General features: G+C 42.5%; 1 protein-coding gene across 9 annotated transcripts in view; it reads right to left on the minus strand.

Annotated features, from left to right (window-relative positions):
- Nucleotides 1-24,485, minus strand: part of LOC123761056 (RNA binding protein fox-1 homolog 3) — a 454,578-nt gene that overhangs the window by 48,312 nt on the left and 381,781 nt on the right. For 8 of the 9 annotated variants that reach the window (XM_045746928.2, XM_045746929.2, XM_045746926.2 and 5 more), the window contains 7 exons: nucleotides 15,957-16,168; nucleotides 11,659-11,749; nucleotides 8,030-8,167; nucleotides 7,640-7,693; nucleotides 3,718-3,810; nucleotides 3,428-3,485; nucleotides 1,490-1,528 (listed from right to left, as the gene is read on the minus strand). In XM_045746928.2, the coding sequence (XP_045602884.1) occupies nucleotides 1,490-1,528; nucleotides 3,428-3,485; nucleotides 3,718-3,810; nucleotides 7,640-7,693; nucleotides 8,030-8,167; nucleotides 11,659-11,749; nucleotides 15,957-16,168 (685 nt within the window). The remainder of the gene's footprint in view (nucleotides 1-1,489; nucleotides 1,529-3,427; nucleotides 3,486-3,717; nucleotides 3,811-7,639; nucleotides 7,694-8,029; nucleotides 8,168-11,658; nucleotides 11,750-15,956; nucleotides 16,169-24,485) is intronic. The other variant, XM_045746927.2, reaches the window with a different exon arrangement.

A 24,485-nucleotide genomic window follows, 5' to 3' on the forward strand; every position in this document is an offset into this window, starting at 1 on the left:
TATTTACCAGCTCAGGCTCGAGAGACCAGTAACTTGGTGGAAGTAACCTGCTTTTCCCGTTTGTCTAGCGAGGTGTGAGGCGTCTCGCTTTGATGGATGGTATCAAACTAACCCGCTGGGGAAAGTGAAGCAAGGTGGTCAAGAATGTGTGGCTGCTGGCTAGTGATAACAAATTATGTCAATCCAATGGCAAGACAATTCATCACTCTTCTACTAATTATTATTATTATTATTATTATTATTGCTCATCAGCTCAAGGTATATTACAATGCAGTGAGTTCCACTAAGACAACAAGCACAAAAACCCACTAGAGTAAACCCAATGAAGGATACAGGCGCCACTTAGACTAAGGGTATCTAAAAAGAGGAATAGAGGAAGGTGAGAGGGTGATGTGAGAGAGAAAGTCATGGAAGGCAGACGGGATGAAAATGGAAGGCACGTGGACAGGTCAAGCAGTGTTCAGTGCAGGCCAGACACTGTGCAACACATTTTTCTTCTTCTTAACTCTCAAGAAACACACACACTTAACAATTCTGGCTAATAACAACAAGGTTGCTAAATTGTGCAAGATTCGTGTTAAGTCATCAGAAGCTATTAAGTGAAAACAGTGCCTGGAACAACTGAGGTCTAAGTGATGGTCTCATGCTACCCATATTCAAAGAACTAGTAAAGTTATAACAGATTAATATTTAACATAAGCACCTGGACATCTAGTTCTCTGGTATTTACTCATACCAAATAATTAAATCTGTAAAAGTTTCTAATCAATCTTTAAAACAGACTAAACGGACAGGTGCTTATAAACAATGAAGTTAGATTGGCATCTTTAAGTAAACAGAGGACATCATTATTACAACTAGTTGATGCATACAATGAAACAAAGCAAAGCAGAGGCTCAGTACATATGAACACAAAACTAGTAAGAGTGGCCAATCAAGCATTACTGATATGGTGAGGTTCAGAAAATTACTTCCACATAATATAACCAACTTTAAAAAATTAGTAAAGTCAAATTTTAAGTTAATCTAACAGGGAATCAATACAAAAATTTTGTCAAAGATGTACTGGTGGAAGTTAAAACTTTACAAATAAAAACTACAGAAGATTGAGTTGAAAATTACTTTAAATCTACAACTAAGATCAAAGTTAAGCAATTTATTGTCATCATTTTAATAGGTCTTAACAATTTATAACTTGGTACAAACAGAGTGGATAAGTGAGAACGAATATGATACTTGCAGGAATGCCAAAGCAGAGAGCAGTGCTAATCATCATACATAATAAAAGTGAGAACTGTATTTCAAACAATAAGAAGAATTGAATTTTATTACAAAATAAACTGACAGGAAAATTTTGTACCTGGGTGGCACAAATACTAAATAATGATGTGTAGCACAGCAATTTTTAGCATAATATGAAGAAAACACCAAACCAAACACCCATGACCAACACCAAGAGAATGAGCTAAATCCATTAATTTTCGCTCACCCACGGCAGTTGGCACCATTCCATTTCTAGCGAGTATAACTAAAAGGTATAAAGAAAAAAGAAAACTAAATAAATACCAAATCACACATGGTGATTGACAAATATTAATCAGTCACAGAAATTAAACACATGGCATGTCCAATGGTATAGAATCTAGGAACACTGTACAAGTAAAATCTCTCTGTTGACAACCTTGAGGTTATATACTAATGAAACATGGCCTGATCAACAACACTGTCATTCGCAACTGAATAAAGCCACAATGCCTTGCAGTCCACAACAGGAAAATTATTAAGTTAGCTGGATTTTCAAAAGGTGGTAATGTTAATTTAAAGCAAAATATTTAAAGAACTAATAAAACTAACAGTTAACCCCTCATATTTAGAATGATGCAGCTCATCATGGCTCTGTTCAGTATTGTTGTTGATAATTGAGTGAACTGAAATAAGAAATAAGAGTGGACCATAACAAGCTGGTTGACTACACAGGAACAGGCCCTTGAGTGCTCCATGTGAGGGGGCAATGAGGAGACACTGCAACACATTCCAGAGTCTTACAACTGGAAGCTAAAACAAAGACTAACTGTAAAGGTATTTCACATCATTCATAAGGTGATAAGCTGTCTTTATTTTGGGTGTCTTGTCTACCTGCTTTCAGCAATTGTTTTTTTACAGTGATGCAACAAAGTGAAGCAAATTGCAATTATATCTACATGGAGGCAGTTAAAAAACATGTAAATTTGTCTAAATTGGGTCCTAGTTAGACAACAATATCAATTCCATTATCATACTGCAGTGTTAGACCATGCTGTAATTATTAACTATAAGCAACATTACTGGAACCCTAAGTGCAATGAGGTCCACAGATATTTGAGATGGAGAAATGGAAAACTGAGGAATGTGGTACAAGGAAAAAACCAAGGTAGGAATAGAAAAGGAAGAAGATATGGGTTAGATTAATCATTTATAGAAATGAGGTGGGATAATGGGGGGTCAGAGATGTGTATGCATAACATTTGACTGTCTTTATTATTGTCATGCAGACACCACATTCATAAGTTCCCTGAGCAATGTGTGCGAACAAGATGGCCATGTGCACATCTTTGCACAGTTAGAAAATAAACACCAGCAATGATATGAATCTAAATGTTAAAATGATGCTGACAGTATGAATTGTTGCTTCCTGTGCAGAGGATAAATGCTGTACAAATTTCACCATTTCTTTGCTACAACCCCATCTGGTAACAACAGCATGCCACTTCTATCTTAAGCAATTCATTCCAGTAAGCCACAGAAAAACAGGCATGTAGGAGCATCTATGTTTATCTAGTGTTTCTATAACCACCTTATTAAACAAAAAATCACCAATTATGCATTCAAGAAGAAAATTTATGATTGAGGCTTCTCATAGCTACTTGGTATAATTTATACTGGTGTCAAGGATGTGAGTGAAGTTGCATACATCAAAGTGATATCAGATATATATGTCCAAAGTTACTCAGTGATCATCTGTCTGTGTCTTTCGCAGTGATATCTGCGTTCTAAAAGATGGCTGTCAGCATGGTAATGGCATATTTGCGTGCTTTCTACTCCTGAAAGATTTTAAACAAAATATTTTACAACCCACTTGTTCTAGGTAACAAAGTATCAAAAGTGCTAGCAAAACTTTACCGAAATCTACGAAATGTGGCAACACTAGAATACGTTCCATTAAGAGAAATAGAAGATTTTGATGCTGTGTGGAAGTCTCTGGTAGTGAAGGCTCTCACGGTTTAGAAATATAAGGCTTTGATGTTGCGTGGGACAGTCTCTGGTGGTGAGGGTTCCCACAGTGAGGGCACAGGGCATGAGGGAAGGAAAGAAAGAAAAAAAAAAAAAAGTACAAACAGAGCTGTAGCACCACAAGTGGGCCAAGAGCACACAGGCAGCCAGCACTTACCATTAGGAACGGCTGCGGCAGGCTTCTTGGTTTGAACACGGGCAGTAGCATTGTTCACCTGGTCATATATAACAGTGAATAGAAGATTAAAAATTAATATTAAAATCGTTCACTGAAATTACTTTGATTACATAAATATTTAATGTCAGATGTCTTAGGATGCTCAAAAAACCAACATGCTTTTTTTTTTTTTTTTACAAGACTTGCAACACAAAGAATGGTCAAGGAGATGGCAGATGAAACATGCCATTGTAATTCAGTAGGTGACTAAGTGTCATACACAGCGTTACCTCAATCTTGCGACCTTCTACGACAGTGCCATTTAGAGATTCTCTGGCACGATCGGCATCAGCTGCAGACGCAAAGGTCACAAAACCAAAACCCTGAAATGCAAATAAATTTTAGACAAAAAATTAATTCAATATCACCAACTTAACATTGTCTTCCACACAACAATTTATTCATACGTGTTATTTATTCTCTTCCTCTCCTGATAATTTCCAGTACTTTCCTTCAAAGATTCCTATAATTAGATGCAAAAAATATTTGAATTATGTAAAATTTACTTAAAAATTTTAAACAAATCGCCAACTTACTGGCTTCAGGGTTGTGACAACTCGAAGAACTTGGGACTTTGCATTTTTTGTGGCCGATTTTTTCAGATTTCAAATGATTTTCTTTGTCTCTTTAGGTTGTTTTGATGATTAGGGACCAGATTATGGCTTTTTCACTTATATAAAGTATACCCTAAATATATCCCCTAAATCATTATACTGTAATTATTATAATTATCCCTATATATTTCTTTTTTTTTGGGGGGGGGGGAGGTTTCTTGACTTTATTTCGACACATACAAACCTACAACTTTCATATTCGAAAACAAATGCCAAGCAATGTTTATTAAAATATACTGTACAAGTAAATTAACGAATTCAAACCACGTTTATTCATTGTCGATATCTTCAACTTCAATTATCTTTAAAATTAGTGTTTCAACTTTGAGTGGCTTCTAAAATTCCAGTTTCTGACCGATTCTTACCATTTTGATATAATGTGTGCTCAGCTGTCTGTCCTGCAATCCCTTGAGAATTGATTTTTCATAAACCCTAAACGTCTAGAGTTATATATTTTTTTTTCTAAATTGGCCGCATATTCCAAATGCCATATTGAACATTTTTTTGCAGTATACTGAAAACCTATATCCTAATTTGATGAAAATGAAGATTACATGCTATTCTGATAGCATAACACCAAATGAATAATTGGTGATAGTTTATATTTTTTTATCTGATTTGAAAACCTGAAGTTTTCAATCGACTTGAGGACGGACTGAAACGTCGTCGTCCCTTCACCTTCTAGTGTGTGGTGTGGTCTGGTCAACATACTTTAGCCACGTTATTGTGACGCCTGCACTGAAGTTTTCAATACAGTATTTAATTTTAAAATGATTTTTTATTTTCTTGTTTTTCGAGTTATGTTGCTGATCAAGTCACAAAGTTGGAGCCTTTGCCGAGTTGATTATGCACAAAAAATTGGAAAGTGTTTGTGCAAGTTTTAAAAACTGATGTTATGGTCCAATCGTACATGTATGTTTTGCGCTGTTTAAGGGTTAAACCATGTCTTAAAATTAATTTAATTCAAATCCTTTATTTTTTTCTATTAACCACTGCACTGTGCACTGCACCGGCCAAGAAATCTCATTTGCCCATTACTGTGCCAACCAAGAAACCCCTTTTTAATTTTTTTGTTCATGGTCAAAACGCGATCACAGAAGGTAGTATACGAAATGGACTCCTGGGACCTCCAGTGAGAGGCAGCCATATTGAAAAAAATTCCCAGATTTCCCTAGGGCTGCTGGAAGGATCAGTTCCGAATGAGCAACCAAGGGGTGGCACAAGCACTTCAGGCTCCCAATCCCTTCAGAAGCAGTGTTGAAAGATCGCTTTCTGTCAGTGAAATTCAGACCCCTATTGTTTGAAGAACATAAGGGTCATGATATTAATGAAGCTAGGCACAATAAGGACCTAACAAGGGTCAGATGCAAGCAATACAGCACCGATGAGGACAATATTCCAGAACATGTAAGCCTATTTCCCATGCACATGGGTATCCAAGCCAGATGCGATGTAAATGTAATTCTGTTGTTGTTCTGCTCCTTTTCATCAAGATATGTGATTCAGTCAGGAGCAGGTAAGAGAAGAAGGAAATATCTAGAAGGTAAGGTGTAGTTATGGGATGAGAGCTATGCTCATGGTGTCCCATCTTCCCAAATTCTTTGTCAAATAACGCTTTGAAACTATTGATGGTTACTAGTCCTGTCCAAATCTCCTCCGTTTTTGCTTCGAAGGCCTCCCAGTCTATTGCTTTAAAGTTGAAGTCCCCCGGTATCAACAATCATGATTTATCTTCATCTGCTTGTACTATAATTTCTCTCATGACCATTATGAGGCCCTCTCGTTTGTTATCCAGTTCTTCCTTTGTCCATGTGTTGCTTGCTGGTGGGATGTAGGCATTTACAATTATCAGTTTATCTTCTTGATTCCAGACCTGCAATGCCATTATGTCAACTTTTTGAGGGGTTATCAAGTATTTACTCTCTTACATGTTCTTTCACCAGCACAGCCACTCCTCCTCCCTTCCTAGTTTTCCTGTCACGTCTGCAAACTGAGTAGCCCCTTGTGAATACCACCTCATTTAAAATATTTTCTTCAAGTTTCGTCTGTTAATCAGCTCCAATATTTTTTATCTAACTCCATTTATGTTGGTATATACAATTTTCAGGAACATGTTCCTTTTCCCTATGTTCTTTACACCCCCCTTCCACTAATGATTTTATTGCTTTGTTTTTATGTACCATTTCACTAGCTTTCCAGTCCCTGACACTTTGTAGAAAAAAATTCCTTTCTTCATTTCTATTCCCCTTAAGACGTTTTCCTTCAATGATGTGTATTTTCAGCTTTTATCTGTCCTCCTTTGAGATGTCTTGTCTTATTGACCAAAGTTGCCATATTCATCACTGCAATTTCCTGGCATTTCTAAGCACTTCCATCATTTGTTTCACTCCTTTAAATGTCACCCTTAAGGAGCAGTTCTAGTCTCATTTTCCTATCCTCCTAAAATCACAGGCATTTTCCTTTGAATTAAGGCCTCTTAATTCTACTATTTTGTCTATGATTTTCATCTCTTCTTCTACTCCCTAGATAAAATTTCCTTCTTAACCTAACCTAACTTCCTAACCTAACCTAACCTAACCTTAACTAAAATTCCCTTCTTAACCTTAATAACCTAACCTAACCTATCTGCAGTGTTTTGTACTAATTTATTGTTGGTTACTAGTCCTTTCCTAATTGCTTGCCTAATTTCCACTTCTTGTTGGTCATTTCTGGTTTTGACTTCCAAACACACTTCCTTGATCGTCTTTTTCTCTTACAATTTGCACATATTTCTTCTTTATACTTTTGTAGTTCTTTATTAACTTCCTCTATGTGAGTTGACAATGAAGTTTCTCCTTGCATAACCTTGTATAACTACATGTTAGCCCTCAGGGTTCCTTGGAGTTGTTCACCATGAGTATTTTCTTGTTTATTTCTTCAAATTCACCACTCTTCACTTTCCATGCCTCATTATCTTTCACTAGTTCCTTCATATGTGCCTCCTGTATCCTTACCTTATCAGTCAAGCTGGTAATTTCTTTACCTTGCTGGAAAATACTTCCTTTTAAATTACAAAAGCCTTCAAATTTATTTTTTACTCCACCAAATTACCTTAATTTTCTTGTTCTAATTTAATTACCTTTTCTTCATAATTCTTTAGCATCTACTCCATAATCACTAACCTGCCAAGATAACCACCTTTCATTATATCGTGTGCTGAGAATCCATTTGTTGGTGTGCTGCCCTCCCTTAAGATGGCCGCCACCACAGGGAAGGGTGCCTTCCCATGTACTTGCCTATTTGTGCTTGCGGGGGTTGAGCGCTGGCTCTTTGGTCCTGCCTCTCAACTGACAATCAACTAATGTACAGGTTCCTGAGCCTACTGGGCTCTATCATATCTACACTTGAAACTGTGTATGGAGTCAGCCTCCACCACATCACTTCCTAATGCATTCCATTTGTCTACTACTATGTGAGTGCTCCCTGAAGATTTAAGTAATACTGTACATGTAATGAAAAATATGGTCACTATGGTCACTAAAATAACAATAGAACTTACCTTTGATCCTCGCTCATTGAAGATGATTTCCACATCAAGTATTGTGCCGAATTTCTGAAGGTGCAACATTAAATCAGGTTGAAAGAAATTAATAATTTAAATGTATACATTTTTTCAAGACAATATTATTGAACATTTGTTTTTATTATGTTTTTAGCATTCAAAATACTGTACAACTATTAATATCACTGAAAATTACAATAATACTGCCCCTATACACTTATCTATATTCACTAATACAGTATTTTAATATAAAAACAAACACTACAGTAGAAGAAATTTCCCATGATTATTCACACAACTAGCTAGTACAATTTAAAGCATCAAATTTGTAACTTTAGAAAATGAACATGCCAAATATCATGTAACAAAACAAAAAGTCAAACTTACACCAAACATATTTCTGAGATCTGGGTCTCTAAATCTGAAGGGAATATTTGATACATGTAGGCGCTTTGGCTGTTCCTTGGTGGGTGCCGGAGTACCAGGTTGTCCATTTGCTGCAGCATCACCATTCTCAGCCTCATTCTGTTGGTATATCAAATGCAATTTAATTTTATGGTGAAACTAGCATTGCAAGACTTTTCTTACAAGTAAAAAATACATATCCAAGACCTAACAAACACACATCCAATGTGAAGAAATAAACAAATTGGATAAAGTGCAGTGCAAAGACATGCCACTAAGTGGCTCCCAGAACTGAGGGACAAGAGCTACGAGGAGAGGTTAGAGGCATTAAATATGCAAAAACTAGAAGATAGAAGAAAAAGAGGCGATATGATCACTACGTTCAAAATAGTAACAGGAATCTATAAAATTGATAGGGAAAAATTCCCGATACCCGGAACTTCAAGAACAAGAAGTCATAGATTTAAACTAACGAAACAAAGCTGCAGGAGAAATATAAGAAAATTCACTTTTGTAAACAGAGTGGTAGACGGTTGGAACAAGTTAGGTCGGTCCGTCTAATTACCACAAGCTACACAAGCTTCAGAAAGCTTCCTGGCAATACGTTAGTAATGAATAAATATGATATATTTACTCATTATAATGTTGGTGCTGAATGTACAACACGAAAAAACAATTTTAATCTGAAAAAGTATCTTTTTATAAAGAAATTAGACGAAAATAAAAAGCTGGTGACGCCAAATCAAGTCGACGATCCAGGCTTCGGTTAGGTTAGGTTAGGTTTAGTTAGGTTAGGATAGGATAGGATAGGTTAGGATAGGTTAGGTTAGGTCAACCTAACTTAACATCATATTTTTTCATTACTAACGTATTGCCAGGAAGCTTTCTGAAGCTTGTGTAGCTTGTGGTAGCTTGTGGTAATTAGACAGACCCAGTTAGGTGGGAGGATGGTGGAGGCCAAAACCGTCAGTAATTTCAAAGCGTTGTATGACAGAGTGCTGGGAAGACGGGACACCACGAGCATAGCTCTCAGCCTGTAACTACACTTAGGTAATTATACGAAACAAACACACACACACACACACACACACACACACACACACACACACACACACACACACACACACACACCTCTCTCTGACAGTCTCTGTGGTGTAGTGGTAAGACACTCGCCTGGCGTTCCGCGAACGCTTTGTCATGGGTTCGTATCCTGGCGGGGGAGGATTTACTGGGCGCAAATCCTTAACTGTAGCCTCCAGTGAGGGGGGGAGGGAGTATATACATGGGGCAGTGTGAAATTGGTTGATGATCACAGGTATGTGACAAATGTAGAAGCTAAGGTGAAGTAGCCAGGTGACGCAGGTGTGGCTGATCAATATTGGCCCATGACAGTCCCACCAGTTCCAGGTTTCCTTGCTCGCCTCCTTCCTCTCCCACTTGCTTAACTCCTTCCTCTCTCACTCTTAATTTTTCTCCCTCTCTAGCTCGTCTGCTCTTTTTAGCCTTCTATGCACACTATGTTACTGTACTCCCATAACACATGCCCACACCTTCCTTGAACACAACCATTCTCACAACCTGTTCTCTTACAGAGAACGTCTCATTTCCATAGAATGCGCTACGTAAGGCCTAAAATGTTCATACTAAAAAATAGAAGGAGCTCGTGAAAGTGACGTACTGCCTCTTTCTGTTTTGGGTCCTCTGGTAGGTTAGGAGAGGACACTTTAATTTGACCGTTTTCTTGACGGCGGGAAATCATAGGAGGTGTACTAGTGTGCTTCACTAGCACACATAAGACCACTTAACCTAAGAGTTTCGAGCAGTGTGGGGAGAGTTCGATTAGAGGATTGTTCTTCAGCTATATCTTGCTCTGGTTAGGCCCCATTTAGATTATGCAGTTCAGTTTTGGTCGCCGTACTATAGAATGGATATAAATTCACTTGAACGTGTCCAGCGTAGGATGACAAAGTTAATTACACACAGAAATCACAATAGCGTGATGCATCAAATGAATTAATAAAGTTAATTCCCCAAATTAGAAATCTTTCATATGAAGAATGATTAACAAAGCTTAAATTGCATTCACTGGAAAGGCGAAGAGTTAGGGGTGACATGATAGAAGTTTACAAGTGGATGAATGGACATAACAAAGGGGATATCAATAGGGTATTAAAAGTATCAACCCAAGACAGAACACGAAACAATGGGGTATAAATTGGATAAGTTTAGATTTAGGAAAGACTTTGGCAAGTACTGGTTCGGTAACAGGGTTGTTGATTTGTGGAGCCAATTACCGTGTAACGTGGTGGTGGGGTCCCTCGATTGTTTCAAGCATGGGTTGGACATGTATACGAGTGGGATTGGGTGGTTATAGATAGGAGCTGCCTCGTATGGGCCAATAGGCCTTCTGCAGTTACCTTTGTTCTTATGTTCTTAACTACAGGAGATGGGGGGGGGGGGAGCGTCTCGGTCGACATAACTCCAGGTGGGGAGGGGGGTCTCGGCCGACATAACTGCAGGTGGGGGGGGGCGTCTCGGTCGACATAACTCCAGGTGGGGGGGGGGTCTCGGCCGACATAGCTACAGGTGGGGGGGGCGTCTCGGCCGACATAACTACAGGTGGGGGGGGGGGGCGTCTCGGCCGACATAACTACAGGTGGGGGGGGGGCGTCTCGGCCGACATAGCTACAGGTGGGGGGGGCGTCTCGGCCTACATAGCTACAGGTGGGGGGGGCGTCTCGGCCGACATAACTCCAGATGGAGGGGGGGCGTCTCGGCCGACATAGCAACAGGTGGGTGGGGGGGCGTCTCGGCCGACATAACTCCAGGTGGGGGGGGGGGCGTCTCTGCCGACATAACTACAGGTGGGGGGGGGGGCGTCTCGGCCGACATAACTACAGGTGGGGGGGGGGCGTCTCGGCCAACATAACTACAGGTGGGGGGGGGGGCGTCTCGGCCGAGATAACTACAGGTGGGGGGGGGGGCGTCTCGGCCGACATAACTACATGAGGTTGGGGGGGGGCGTCTCGGCCGAGATAACTACAGGTGGGGGGGGCGTCTCGGCCGAGATAACTACAGGTGGGGGGGGGCGTCTCGGCCGACATAACTACATGAGGTTGGGGGGGGGCGTCTCGGCCGAGATAGCCGTGTTCCATTCGTCCACATAACTAGAGAATTTGTTAAATTTAATACCGGCATCCAGTCACAAGAAGAATAGGTGTCATTACCACACTCTTCCTTCCTGCTGACGAAGCCAGGCGTCAAGCAGAGTCAGCAGCTGACTTAAGAGTCATCAACCATCTCTCCTAAACTACACTTGGATCAAACTAGGCCAAAATTATTGCAAAACAAGCAGTTGAGCCCTTAAATCACTTAATAAGAAACTTGTTTACAATATGATTTATAAGTATTTTGAATGTGAATAGTAAGCATGTATTCATCTGGGTGCATGTTTGCCTGTATGCCTGATCTTGCATGTGTGCATGCCTGTACATATGTCTACATGCACATGTTCGTGTGCAAGCATGTATGTGCATACCTGTGTAAGTGCGTATCTGTGCGTGTGTGAATGAGTAGTATAAGGGAAGAGGTGGGTGATGGTAGCCACTTACCGCATTGACCACTTGCTGCTCCACACCGTTGGCAACGACAGGTGGACCCACAGGAACCTGCACCGCCATGCCTCCCGCTACCGTCGCTCCGCTGTGGGGGGGGGGACAACATTACTACAACACAACACCAATTGACTTATCACACACGAGTCAGGGCTAGGGTGCAGTGGCTGGAGACACGGTAAAGCGAGGAGGAGAAGGGGAGGGGGTAGAATATTGCAGTCAAGAGGCATGGAGGGTTGAGGAAGGTTCAGGAGAGGAAAGAAAGGGGATGGTTGGGGAGGAGGCTTACAAATCAAGCCTGGCTTGGACTCGGGCCGGCTTGGGGAGTAGAACAACTCCCTGAACCCCATCAAGCAGGAGGAAGAGACCATGGTCGGGGAGGAGGGAGAGGGGGAATACTGTACCCACCTTCTGGGTACCTACCTTGTGTAGCTTCCGGGGATCAACAGCACCGCGGCCCGGTCGGGGAGGCGACATTTTTGTGTCAAAAACGATTATGGTCCATGGGGATCATGCCCTTTGTGTACTTCCCTCTCGCAGGGTCGCTGAGCCTGCGGGCCGCTCCAAGCAATAGCCTAGTGGACCAAGCTCTCAAGTTTTTCTTTCTGTTCTAGTTTCCTTTCTTGAATCTGATATGAACGCTTTAGTCTCTGCTCGATTTCTTCAATCTTCCTGTTTAAATTATTCCTTTTTTGTAGGAAAAGTTGTGTCTGCTTAAGCATTTCCGTTATTTTGTTTCCTTCTTTTGTTGTGTCGTCGGCGTTCTCTTTCTACGTTGGACCTCTTTCTATCTCTCCTCAAAGGAACATGTTTCACACTTTATATACTTCAGAAGTCAGTTTTTCTATTCTTTATGTAGGATTTTTATTACTTGGAACACTTTCCCATTGAATGTTTGTAAGTTCCCTGTTTATCTTCTCACAGTTTATCCTTTTATTATTAAAATTGAATTTACCGAATAACCCCTCTCGCTTGATCATTGTTTTAGGTCTATATTGAGTATTGATGGTAGTTTGCACTTCAATGAGCTTGTGATCTGAGTATGTGGTATCTGAGATCGTCATGTTTTTCATTATGTCTTCATTGTTTGTGAAGACCAGATCTAGAATATTTATGTTCCTAGTTGGCTCTGATATTTGCTGGTTGAGTGAAAATTTGTGACGGAATCTATGTAATTCTAATCTTTTTTTATTATTATTATTTTCTACCACAGACATGGCCTGTGGTTGGTTTATGTCCCGAGAGATTTCCCGATATAATATTATTGTTTGCTATTCTCCATCTTAAACTAGGCAGGTTAATGTCACCTAGGAAGATAATATCAGGTATCTGGTTTGCCAAATTATCAAGGCTATACTCTATTTTGTTTGTCTGTCCTGTGAATTCCTCTGCCGTTGCATCTGGCTGTTTGTATAGTAGAATAATCAAGTTCACTTTCTCTATTTTTACTCCCAGTACTTCTACCGCCTCATCTGAAGAGTTAAGGAGCTCTGAGCATATTGGGTCTTTCCTAATATACAGACCCACTCCTCTATGTGACCTATTTACCCAAACACACCTGCATAGATTATATCCTGGTATCCAGACCTCACTGTCCAATAATTCCCCTGCATGGGTTTCTATTTGGGGTAGTTTGACTGGGAGACTTTTCTGGCAGGTCCATTATGCGTGTTTGTTCTGACTAGTACTAACTACAGCCCCTCTCCTGTGCCAGGTAAGTCCACAACGGGCTCACCATAGCCCGTGCTACTTGGAACGTTTTGTTCCGAGTAGCTGAACTAAAACAACAACATAGTACTAACTGTTGTAGGGTTGTTGCCCGTCGTAGTTGTAGCTCTGTTGTGGTGTGTAATTGGATCTGTGATTCTGGTATGCAAGTGAGTGTCATCCAGTTCCATACATTCTCTATGTGCCCCCTTTTGAAATCTCTCTCGGCTGGGGTTAAAAATTATTTGAGTTTCCTCCAAATACATTATCTTGCTTGCCACTCTTTATGTATCGTTCCGTGCCCTTCACGTGAAAGTATGGGCAACTGAGGTCATAGCATTTTCTGTCCTCGAGTGAGGTTTTGCACATGGAAAACCTGCATGTTGATCCAAATCGACACTTTCTTTTCCTAAGCATATATAAACATTTTCCGGGATGATGGTAGCTGCATTCTCGTCCATTTCTATTTCCATAATACCCATGTCTGCTAATGTCCCTTACATAGAAGTTGCATGTCTGTTCTTCTGGTCTGGTCTGTCTCTCCATCGGGGACTGGTGTAGTTTCTGTAGCTACCGCCGAGCTGTCAATGTTGTGTTACACTCTCTAGTCTACCGCCATCATAGTATCCGTGCATACTAAATCAGAATTTAAAACGTCTTGAATTTCTGTTTCGGTTTCCTACCTGTCAATAGCCTCTGCAAAATCTTACTGAAGCGACCATACGAGTCATAAATACTCATACTCCGCCCAAGTAAAACAGAAACAAGCAACACTTAGTGGGCCAGCCAGAGGCTTAGGGCCCGCGCAGGAATATCCCTGCAAAAAAAAAAAAAAAAAGCCTCGGCTTCTGGTCTATTATTATTTAATTTTGACATGGTTCACCCCAGATCTTTTACATTGTTTTTTCGTTCTCAAGTGTGATTTGATTCCGTTTTAAATATACCTTGTGATGGTTTCAAGGCTTAGTGTCCCGGCGGCCCGGTCCTCGCCCAGGCCTCTTCGTTGCTGGACTGGTCAACCAGGCTGTTGAACGCGGCTGCTCGCAGCCTGACGTATGAATCACAGCCTGGTTGATCAGGTATCCTTTGTAGGTGTTTATCGAGTTCTCTCTTGAACACTGAGGGGGGGTCGGCCAGTCATGCCCCTTATGTGTAGTGGAAGCGTGTTGAACAGTTCTTCCTCAGAGTACTTGTCTGTGTCCGATATGATAATGAGAGAAAAGTACTGGAGCAAGCACAGTACCCTGGGGGACTGAGCTCTTCACGGTTGATGGTCCAAATTTTATTTTGTTGACTATTACACATTGGGTTCTATTAGTCAGGAAATTGTAGATCCATCTGCCTATTTTTCCGGTAATTCTTTTGCACGCTTTTTGTGTGCAATAACACCATGGACACATTTGTCGAAGACTTTTGCGTAATGTGTGTAAATAACATGAGCGTTTTGCTTGTCTTCCATGGCACCTGAGGCCACGTCATAGAGACCCTGTACCTGTGAGAGGCAGGAGCGCCCCATTTTAAACCCGTGTTGTCTGGGGTTATGTACACGATGTGATTCCATGTGATTTGTTATCTTGCTTCTCTTTCTCTACTTACTACTTAAGAGTTGCACTCTTTTAAAGATTTGAGTGTGTGAAGTTAGAGCTATTGGTCTATACTTTTTGCATCTGATTTACTACCTCCTTTGTGAAGTGGCGCGATATCCACTGTTTTAAGTCAGTCAGGGATGACGCCAGTATCTAGTCGCCGTCTCCGAAAGATGTTTAGGGCTTGTGATAGTGGTGTTACGCACTTCTTGATGAATATAGTATTCCACAAGCCTAGGCCTGCTGCAGAGTGCATGGGCATGCTGTCTATGGCTACTTCTAGGTCCAGTGCGGTTACCAGGTTAGGGTGACATCTGATGTGTGGTTCCATGTTGGTGTCACAGTCATGAAAAATTCATTTGGATCATCAGAGGTCGGAGAGCAGGGAGAACGGGAATGGTCAGGAGAGAAAGGGAAAGGTCGAAGGGGGAGAGGAAAAAGGGAAAAGTTGACAGTTGCTTTAGGGGCAGTAAAGACTGAGAGGTACAGGTAAAGGAATAATGTTATTAGTGTGGAAAACAATGTACTCGCCTAATTGTGCTTGGGGGGGGGGGCTCCTTGGTCCCGCTTCTCAACTGTCAATCAATGTGTGTGTAGGTAAAGGGGGGGGGGGGTAGTGTAGCTAAGCTTGCTTTCTTCTGCCAGGGGAGTTATTTGGAGTATGTTCTTTAACATAGGTGAATATCCGTATATAGATACTCGGATGCTTATGTACACGTCGGGAGAAATGGCGGGAAGGGAAGGAGGGTGGGGAGGGGAAGAGGGAAAGAGGGAGTAAGAGGGGGAGGAGGTGGGGGGAGGGAAAGGGGATAGTAGGAGTGGGAAGGGGGGAGGGGGAAGAAGGAGGAGGGAAGGGGGAAAAGAGAAGAAGGGGGAAGAGGAGGGGAGAAGGAGGGGGGAAGGGGGAGTAGGAGGAGGGGGGAGTAGGAGGAAGGGGGAGTAGGAAGGAGGGGAAAGGATGGGGGAGTGAGGGAAGGGGTGTATGAGACAGAAGCCACTCACCTGGAGGAGACTGTGACAGGCACGCCTGGGACGGCGGCGGTGGGTGTGGTCTGAGGCGTTGGAGGAGCTCCAGGGGCTCCTGGTGGAGGCGCCCCTGGCGCTCCGGGCGGTGAGAAGGGCGGACCATCTTTCCCGGGACCTTCTTTACCCGCCCCCGCCTCGCCGTTCTGACTGTACGGGAACGACGCCGCCATCGTTGTTTGCACCATGTGCTGAAACACAAGGAAATTCAATTAGCGTTCCTACACAATATTTATGCTTACGGGGCTTGGAAATTTTCGAACTAGAACCCTATTCTAGAGTATGGTACAGTCGGTGAAGCAGCTGCCTGTGTCATGGATCGTAGCGTTTCAGTCGAGTGATACATACTAAATGAGCTCAAGTTCGCTTGCATCTTGAGGCCAGGTCAATCCTTTTTGGGTTTGTCACTTGAGCATCTGAGAGACGCTGAAGGCCTGCGTAATAAACTGTTTCCTTCGTGGACAACCAAGACTGACATTACAATACAAATCTTCAGCTGGCAGCATTTAGAATATTCGTAGAGTAACCAGTGCCTGGCACAGTAACGAGTGCCTGGCACAGTAACGATATCAAAGATACTCTACAGATATCTTTATTTAACCTTTGGGTTAGGTAAACAATTATTTTACATTACTATTCTTTATTCTTTAATAAAAATGTAAAGAACCCTAATATTGAAGTTCCCTATGAACACGGCCTCAATAGGTTAGGCGTGTTTGGAATCGTGCGATTCTGGTTATGCCAATCAGTAGCAATTTTTACACTGCTAAATGCGAGACCTGCTCTTCACCCAGTGAAGAGCAGGTCAGTGAAGAGCACCTCTGCTCTTCACCCAGTGAAGAGCAGAGGTGCCATAGGCACAATCAGAGAACACTGTATAAACATCGGAGGTAACAACCGTGGACATCTTCAAGAGAAAACTAGATAGTTTTATTTTGCCTTTGTTGAATAGAACACTGGCAGCCTTCCCTTGTGATGTTTCCAGGGTACAAGCCGCAGTGTTACACCAATCATTAACATGATGTATGAATATATGTTGATCATAATCATCCCTACAACAGATTATGTGGGTGTAAAGTGCCTTACCTCGCCTCACGCCACATATACAGCATCACACCCACATGTGTGCTGGGACAACAGGTGTACGGAAGGAATTAAGTTACACCTGGCACTACAACACCAAACATTTGCCACCGACCAACTGTACAATAACCTGGAGGAGGTTCCAGCTCCTACAACCCAGTCTCGCAGAGAGACACCCTCCGCGGCCTCATCCTCCGGGTTTGTTAGTTCAGGTAACTCAAAATCGCGCACACACAAATCCTTGAGTTCACAAAGCATGCACGCATTATTACGGTAAGTGCACCCACGAGCGACGCATCCACCCCAACCCAACCCCCCCAATCCTCACGCAAGTGCACCCTCCCCTCTTCCCCATGCATGCGCCACACCCAACCCCCCTTTCCCATGCTGGGGTTCAATGCCAATAAGTGATAATGAGGAAGAAGATTGATTGATGAAGATTAAGCCACCCAAAAGGTGGCACGGGCATGAATAGCCCGTAAGTGGTGGCCCTTTTGAGCCATTACCAGTATCAAGAGCTGATACTGGAGATCTGTGGAGATGCGACTGCACCCTGCGTGACGGGAGATGTCTCCCGGCGAGGAAGGAGAGACAAGAAAGAGCTACACCATACAAGTACCTACAGGGATCGGAGAAAAACGAGATTTGAGAATGTATAGAATTCCATGGCTAACGTCAGAGGCGCGCACGGGTTACCTTGCGGTTATCTTGAGATTACCTTGCGGGTAGTTGACCCTCCAAAGGATACCTGATCAACCAGGCTGTGACTCGTACGTCAGGCCGCGAGCAGCCGCGTCCAACAGCCTGGTTGACCACTCCAGCAACGAGGTCTGGGCGATAACCGGGCCGCGGGGACGATAAGCCCCGAAACCAACCCAAGGTATAGACAAGGTAAGGAGAAGCGAGAGTTTGGCTAAGTGAAAACACGACAAAATGCTACATTAGACATTTTGGTCTCTTATGAAGGTACAGTACATGCTTTACGGCTTTTTGTGGTAACTGTTTTGAGAAATGGGAGGGGAAGGTGTGGATGATGGTGTGGAGGCAGCAGCAGTAACCCCAGCAGGGTGAGGCAGCAGCAGTAACCCCAGCAGGGTGAGGCAGCAGCAGTAACCCCAGCAGGGTGAGGCAGCAGCAGTAACCCCAGCAGGGTGAGGCAGCAGCAGTAACCCCAGCAGGGTGAGGCAGCAGCACTACCTAGGAGTGGCGTCACCCCCAGTATCGATCAGGTGACAATGTGTCTGTTAATGATCCGACGGCACTAACATACTTCGCGTGCCACAACCTCTCACACCCAAACTACTTGCGACATCTTCCCAAAGCTGTGCCAGCAATAAGCAAATAGCTTAATATAAACACTACTATGAATAACAGAGCCGTTTCACAAAACCCCTTTTATTTTCTGATCTTGGCCTACAGATGTAAATACAGAGGACTTTGTAGCTAAACTTAATGATCAAGTCACCTCTATAAAATTCACTATGGAGACAAATTGATAAACGTTTGCCATTCTTAGATATACTTATTCATAGGGAAGATATTTCACTAAAGTTTAGTGTTTACAGAAAACCTACGAATAATTTATCTTATGTTCATTATTTCTCAGGGCATAGATACAATGTAAAATAATTCATTTTTTCATCTATGTATCTAAGAGCTCTTCGGGTTGTTAGTCCAGAATTCTTAGATGAAGAGTTTAAGAATATTGCTTCTATTGGTCTCAAGCTTTGTTATCCACTGAGTTTTTTTTTAAGTTTGCCGTAGCAAAGCACGCCGCACATATTATAATAATATATGCAGTGAGAAATTTCACCCAAAGAATGTGTTAGATTTGCCATATTGTTCTGGGTTTGAAAATATTGTTAAGGCCTTCAAAATTTCTGATATACATGTATTGTTTAATTACGAAAACACTGTTGGCAAACTATTAGTTAGAAACAGTGCTCGTAGTGATAATTGTGTCATTTATAAAATATCTTGTAAAGACTGTAATAAGTTATATGTAGCGCAAACATATAAAGATTTGAAATTTCGAATTTCGCAACAAATATTCTAAGTCATGGCCAATTGTCTAATGCTTTCTTTGTTCATTTATCAGAAAATTCTCAACAAATTGATTGGGAGATTGGGAGATGGTTTCTCCAATAACGAATTGTAAAAACACTTTCAATAGGAACATAATTGAATCTGCTTTAATACAGATTTCAAACTCATGTAATCTAAACATTAGCAGTAGTTTGTATAGTTTAGATCCATTTTTGATTGATCAGTTAAGGGGCGATTTGAGTAGGATCATTGATACACATTTGTCTCACTAATACCTTATTAATATTCACTATCTCATTATAGATATTAGAACATAAGAATAAAGGTAACTGCAGAAGGCCTATTGGCGCATACGATGCAGCTCCTATTTATATCCATTTTTGATCCAGTGAATCCCATGCTCTATGTTCCTCACCTCCCTTCACCTCTTTCCAGGCTATATATGTCCAAACTACTGACTTTTAAATTCACCTTTCTGAAGATGTATTATTAACTACGAAAGTACTTAAGGAAATTCCTGTTTCAATTCTTCCTTCGTGGTCTGACACTGTCACATTTTTCATCACGTGTTAATTTTCGTGATTTACACACACACACACACACACACACACACACACTATAATAATATATAATATATATTATTATAATATATATTTTATATATAATATATATATAATATATATTACAATATATATTTTATATATAGTATATATATATATATATTATATATAGTATATATAAATATATTTCAGTCTGGTGTTGACAAAGGCTTTAACAAAGCCGAAACGTTCACCTCATTTCATATTTCTCTGTAGATTTTCCGCATATAGTATATATATAATATATATTATTATAATATATATTTTATAATAATATATAATAATAATATATATTCGGGCCGAAAGCGGCGGCCCGCTTTTCCTTACCAAGAGGATAATACACAGTGGAGGTGAGTTCTGTAAGAGATATAAACCAGAGATATAAAGAGATATCGTTGGTGAAACCAAATTTCACCAACGATAATGTTCAAGACATTGGAGTGGAGAGAGACGGGGGCGAGAAGAAACACACACTCACTGTTGGGAGGAAGTGTCTCATGGGTGAGGTGGATACCGCGGCGAGCTTGAGCGCGTGTACACACGTGCACCCGTCACTGTTGACACAGAATAACTAGAAGAGAGCGGCGGCGGCGGGGGAGCTCTCCACCTGTGGCCTCTTGGCCAGTCACGCACAACCTGACATACCACGCTACACACCTGTAAACAATGCCCCGTGAATATCTAACCTCTACTGCACGCTAACATCCTTTCGGCTCCTTTCACAATTCTCACAAACCCCTTATTCGCGGGATCTCACATCCCCGGGTATATATATTATTTATCCGAATGATCAGAGGTAAATAGTCATGATCAACCGACTGTAATTCATGTCAGAATGCTCCGTTCAGCAACGGCTAACGGCCTGGTTGACCAGACCCCCAACTAGAGGCCTGGTCAGAGATTGGGCCGCGGGGGCATTGATCCTCGGACCTATCTCTAGGCAAGATAAGACTTACCAACCTGTGAGCGAGATGGAGGTCGTGGGTGGCGCAAGTTACCGCTACTGCCTCACTATGAAGTAATCACGGGTCATTACAACTTGTATTCAACAACAGCAATCAATACAATTACCACGATGCACTTTCTCCAGACCCCGCATCTCAAGGTCTGCACTACCACTAATTGAACCCTCCACTCACAGCGGAACCCATCACAACCACTCACAGGATGGGCGTGGGGTCCACCGCCACTCACAGGATGGGCGTGGGGTCCACCGCCACTCACAGGATGGGCGTGGGGTCCACCGCCACTCACAGGATGGGCGTGGGGTCCACCGCCACTCACAGGATGGGCGTGGGGTCCACCGCCACTCACAGGATGGGCGTGGGGTCCACCGCCACTCACAGGATGGGCGTGGGGTCCACCGCCACTCACAGGATGGGCGTGGGGTCCACCGCCACTCACAGGATGGGCGTGGGGTCCACCGCCACTCAGGATGGGCGTGGGGTCCACCACCACTCACAGGATGGGCGTGGGGTCCACCGCCACTCACAGGATGGGCGTGGGGTCCACCGCCACTCACAGGATGGGCGTGGGGTCCACCGCCACCACTCACAGGACGGGCGTGGGGTCCACCACCACTCGAGAGGTACGAGAGCACAATAAATGAACTATACTGGGCGACGGCGGCCCGCTTTCCCTTGCCAAGAGGATAATACACAGTGGAGGTGAGCTCTGCAAGATCCGCAAGACGTACTTGCAGATTGCCCTGACCACCTAACACCAAAATCGTGGCGCGCAAAGCTATAATATATCGTGAGGAGAAGATTTCCTTCTCACCTCTCTCTTGCCTATTTATTGCCTTTGCCTCCTTCCCTCATATGGTGAACCCGTTCATTTACGGGCTCACCATAGCCCGTGCTACATGGACATTTCGTTCTGAGTAGCTAAATCTAAAAAAAAAAAAAAAAACTTCCGTCATCACAATCAACTTGAGAATGGTCCAGGACGGACCGAAACGTCGTCCTGCTTTCACTTTCTAGTGTGTGGTTTGGCCAACATGTAATATATCAATTCAGTGAATGACCTGTTTCAAAGAAAGCCTTGTCAGTTTCAGGGGAGAGACTACAGCATGGACTGCTATCTAACTGCATTAACTGAGAGTTAACAGCAGTATACAACTGATGATTATACACACAGTGAACGGTTTGGGTGTGTTGTCTCGGCCGCTGGTGATCGGGAGCCATTAGTTCTTCAAAAAGGCGTTAGCTTAATTCCCCATAATTGCCAGCGGCGCGTACGGCTTCTGTTTATGTGCTAAAAATATCCCGGAGGAAATCAATAAGACGTGGACATTATAGCCTGTCTGTGGCCTCTTCTCAGGTTTATTGTGGCGGCTGCTCTGTGGTAAGTGGCCGACACACTTTCCAACTTTCATCACCAGCTCGGCGGAAAATTATCTCACATGGAGCACTTAATCTCCAGCACTACGCATCGGGCAGGTGTGTTTGAGCAGCGCTCGGGCCCCGGGAGGCAGCGAGGCTGGCTACACCTGGAAATATAGCGTGAATATAGAGCGCCAGCTATCACAAGTGAGAGTGGACTTAACTGCTAGAAATGTCAGGAGGAAAAACAAGGCAGTTAAGACATAATAATAGCTGGGTTAAGGGTCGCACGCAACTCGGGGAGGAAAGTGGGTTGCTACCTTCCAGTTACGCAAATACGCCCATAAAATCACTATAATCTTTCACGTCATAAAGGTAACAGTTTGCCATCTATGTCCCCCGTGCTGGACACAGCCTGAACTTTGTGGGATTACAAGCAGCATTGCTGTCGTCTACATACTGTCAAATTCTTTAACTTTATTCAGCATCTGTATTCATGTTTTGCTGGAATGTATTGACATCTTTAGGAAAAGATTTTATGGTCAAGCGTCTGACCCACGATGGTCAACACATTTTGATGTTGTTCATGCTCTGTACGGGGGGGGGGGAGAAAATAAAAATGCATTGGATTCTCTATGAGCTGATAACGAACAACAAGTGAATACAAGGAGAGAGGCAGGAGAGAGAAAAAAAGGAAAACCTGGAAACACTCTTTCTTACAATTCTTTGGAATGACATGCTAGAAAGAATGGACAAAACAAACAAGGTCCTGCAATCAAAGGATGTGAACATCCTTGGCATTCGTGGCAACATCCTTGTTGCCACGGATCTTCTTCAGTCTATGAAACCAATCTTCAGGACTATAAAAACCAATTTAGTGAATATGAATTCACAGCAGGAGTATGTGTCCAGATACAGATTACAATGAGGGGGAAAACTGTGGCGAACGAAAACGAAGTGCGCGTCTTAGTAGCTATGATGGAGCACCAGAAGAATTCTCATTAAAACTGAAAAATTTAAGGTGGAAACTTCTGGACACTAATCTATGAACAGACAAAACGTGCAGAGGCTTATTCACAGATTGGAAATCTTTTTCTTCAGTGAATTGAAAACCATTACTTCTGATGCAGTAAAGAAAACGTGTGAACATCTGGCTAATATGTATCACAAAGACCTGAATTATGACCTTTTCAATGAATGTGAGCATCTCGAGCACTACACGGCTCTTGATGAACATTGTGAGACTCCCTGCACTGTACAGAAAAATAATTTTAGGCAATTTGAAATCTGTGTTCCCGAATGTTGAAGTTGTACTCCGTGTTCATGTGCATGATGCTGACCAACTGTACAGGAGAACGTTCTCTTTCAAGACAAACTTGTAACAAATCTGCTTCGAAGCACAATGGGGCAGCATAGTTTGAACTGCCTTTCATTCGTGTTCGTGGAAAATTACATCCTGAAGACCATTGACTTCAAGCCAATAATAAAGCAATTCTCTGAAAAGAAATGCCGCAAATGCTTGTTATAATAAGATACCTGCTTGAAGAAGTTCTTAGTAATTTCATCCTGTGCCATCTAATCTGTGTAGCTTACTGTGTATTATTGTGTTTTACAAGCCTTGTGTATTGGTCAAATGTTTATCATGTTGATAAGTTGCTGCTCTACACCATGTTTATAATGTTTTAACACCAATTTTGTGGAAGTGTCAGTATTATATATATGTTTAACATTAGCGACCATTTACTTTATACTTCTGTGTGGTGTTGTTTTAGGGGCACCAGCACAATGGTTTGCCCAGGAGCCCATAATGCTGTTAAGACGGCCCTGATTAAGTAGTTAAGAGCGAAGTGTACCTGGCAACAGTAGGTGAGGGAGTGAGAGATGGTATGGTGCACACCAGCTGATGAAGGTGGTCGCTGCTCAGCCACGTGGTGGGCGAAGGTAGTTACGTTATGTAGTTTGGTGTGTTAGATAACACCACGGAGAACCTTCAATTGTTGGGAACGTTAATGATACAGCGAGACGCCAGGGGGCGGTGGATGGGGAGAGGCGCCATGGGGGGGGGGGGGGGGGGCGGTGGTGAACAGTTCCACATGACTTGTCAAGAACAAAGGGCCTAAGTCAGATTGGAATAACCCCGCAGGGAAGTCAGGTGAGGCCGTGTCCGCTTCTTTCGCTATACTCGCTAGGCCTAATACAGTGGTGGGGTCGACTAACATGCTCCGTGCAGTGTGTGTGCACTATGATGTGCAATCTGTCTTCTCTATAGCACGCCGCATTTTGACGTACACTTTACCTACGGTCAAAACCTCTCATATTAGAAAATGGTAGCGGCTCGAGAAATTGGCAATGTCCCTTTTCTGTTCGTGGGTTCTCTGGTTGGTTAGATTAGGGCAAGTACGAACGTGCTCATGTTAGGCCTGGAGCCACAACTGGAATCTGGAAAAGTATTCAGT

This window comes from Procambarus clarkii, chromosome 41 (genome assembly GCF_040958095.1).
Source record: "Procambarus clarkii isolate CNS0578487 chromosome 41, FALCON_Pclarkii_2.0, whole genome shotgun sequence".
Lineage (NCBI taxonomy): Eukaryota > Metazoa > Arthropoda > Malacostraca > Decapoda > Cambaridae > Procambarus > Procambarus clarkii.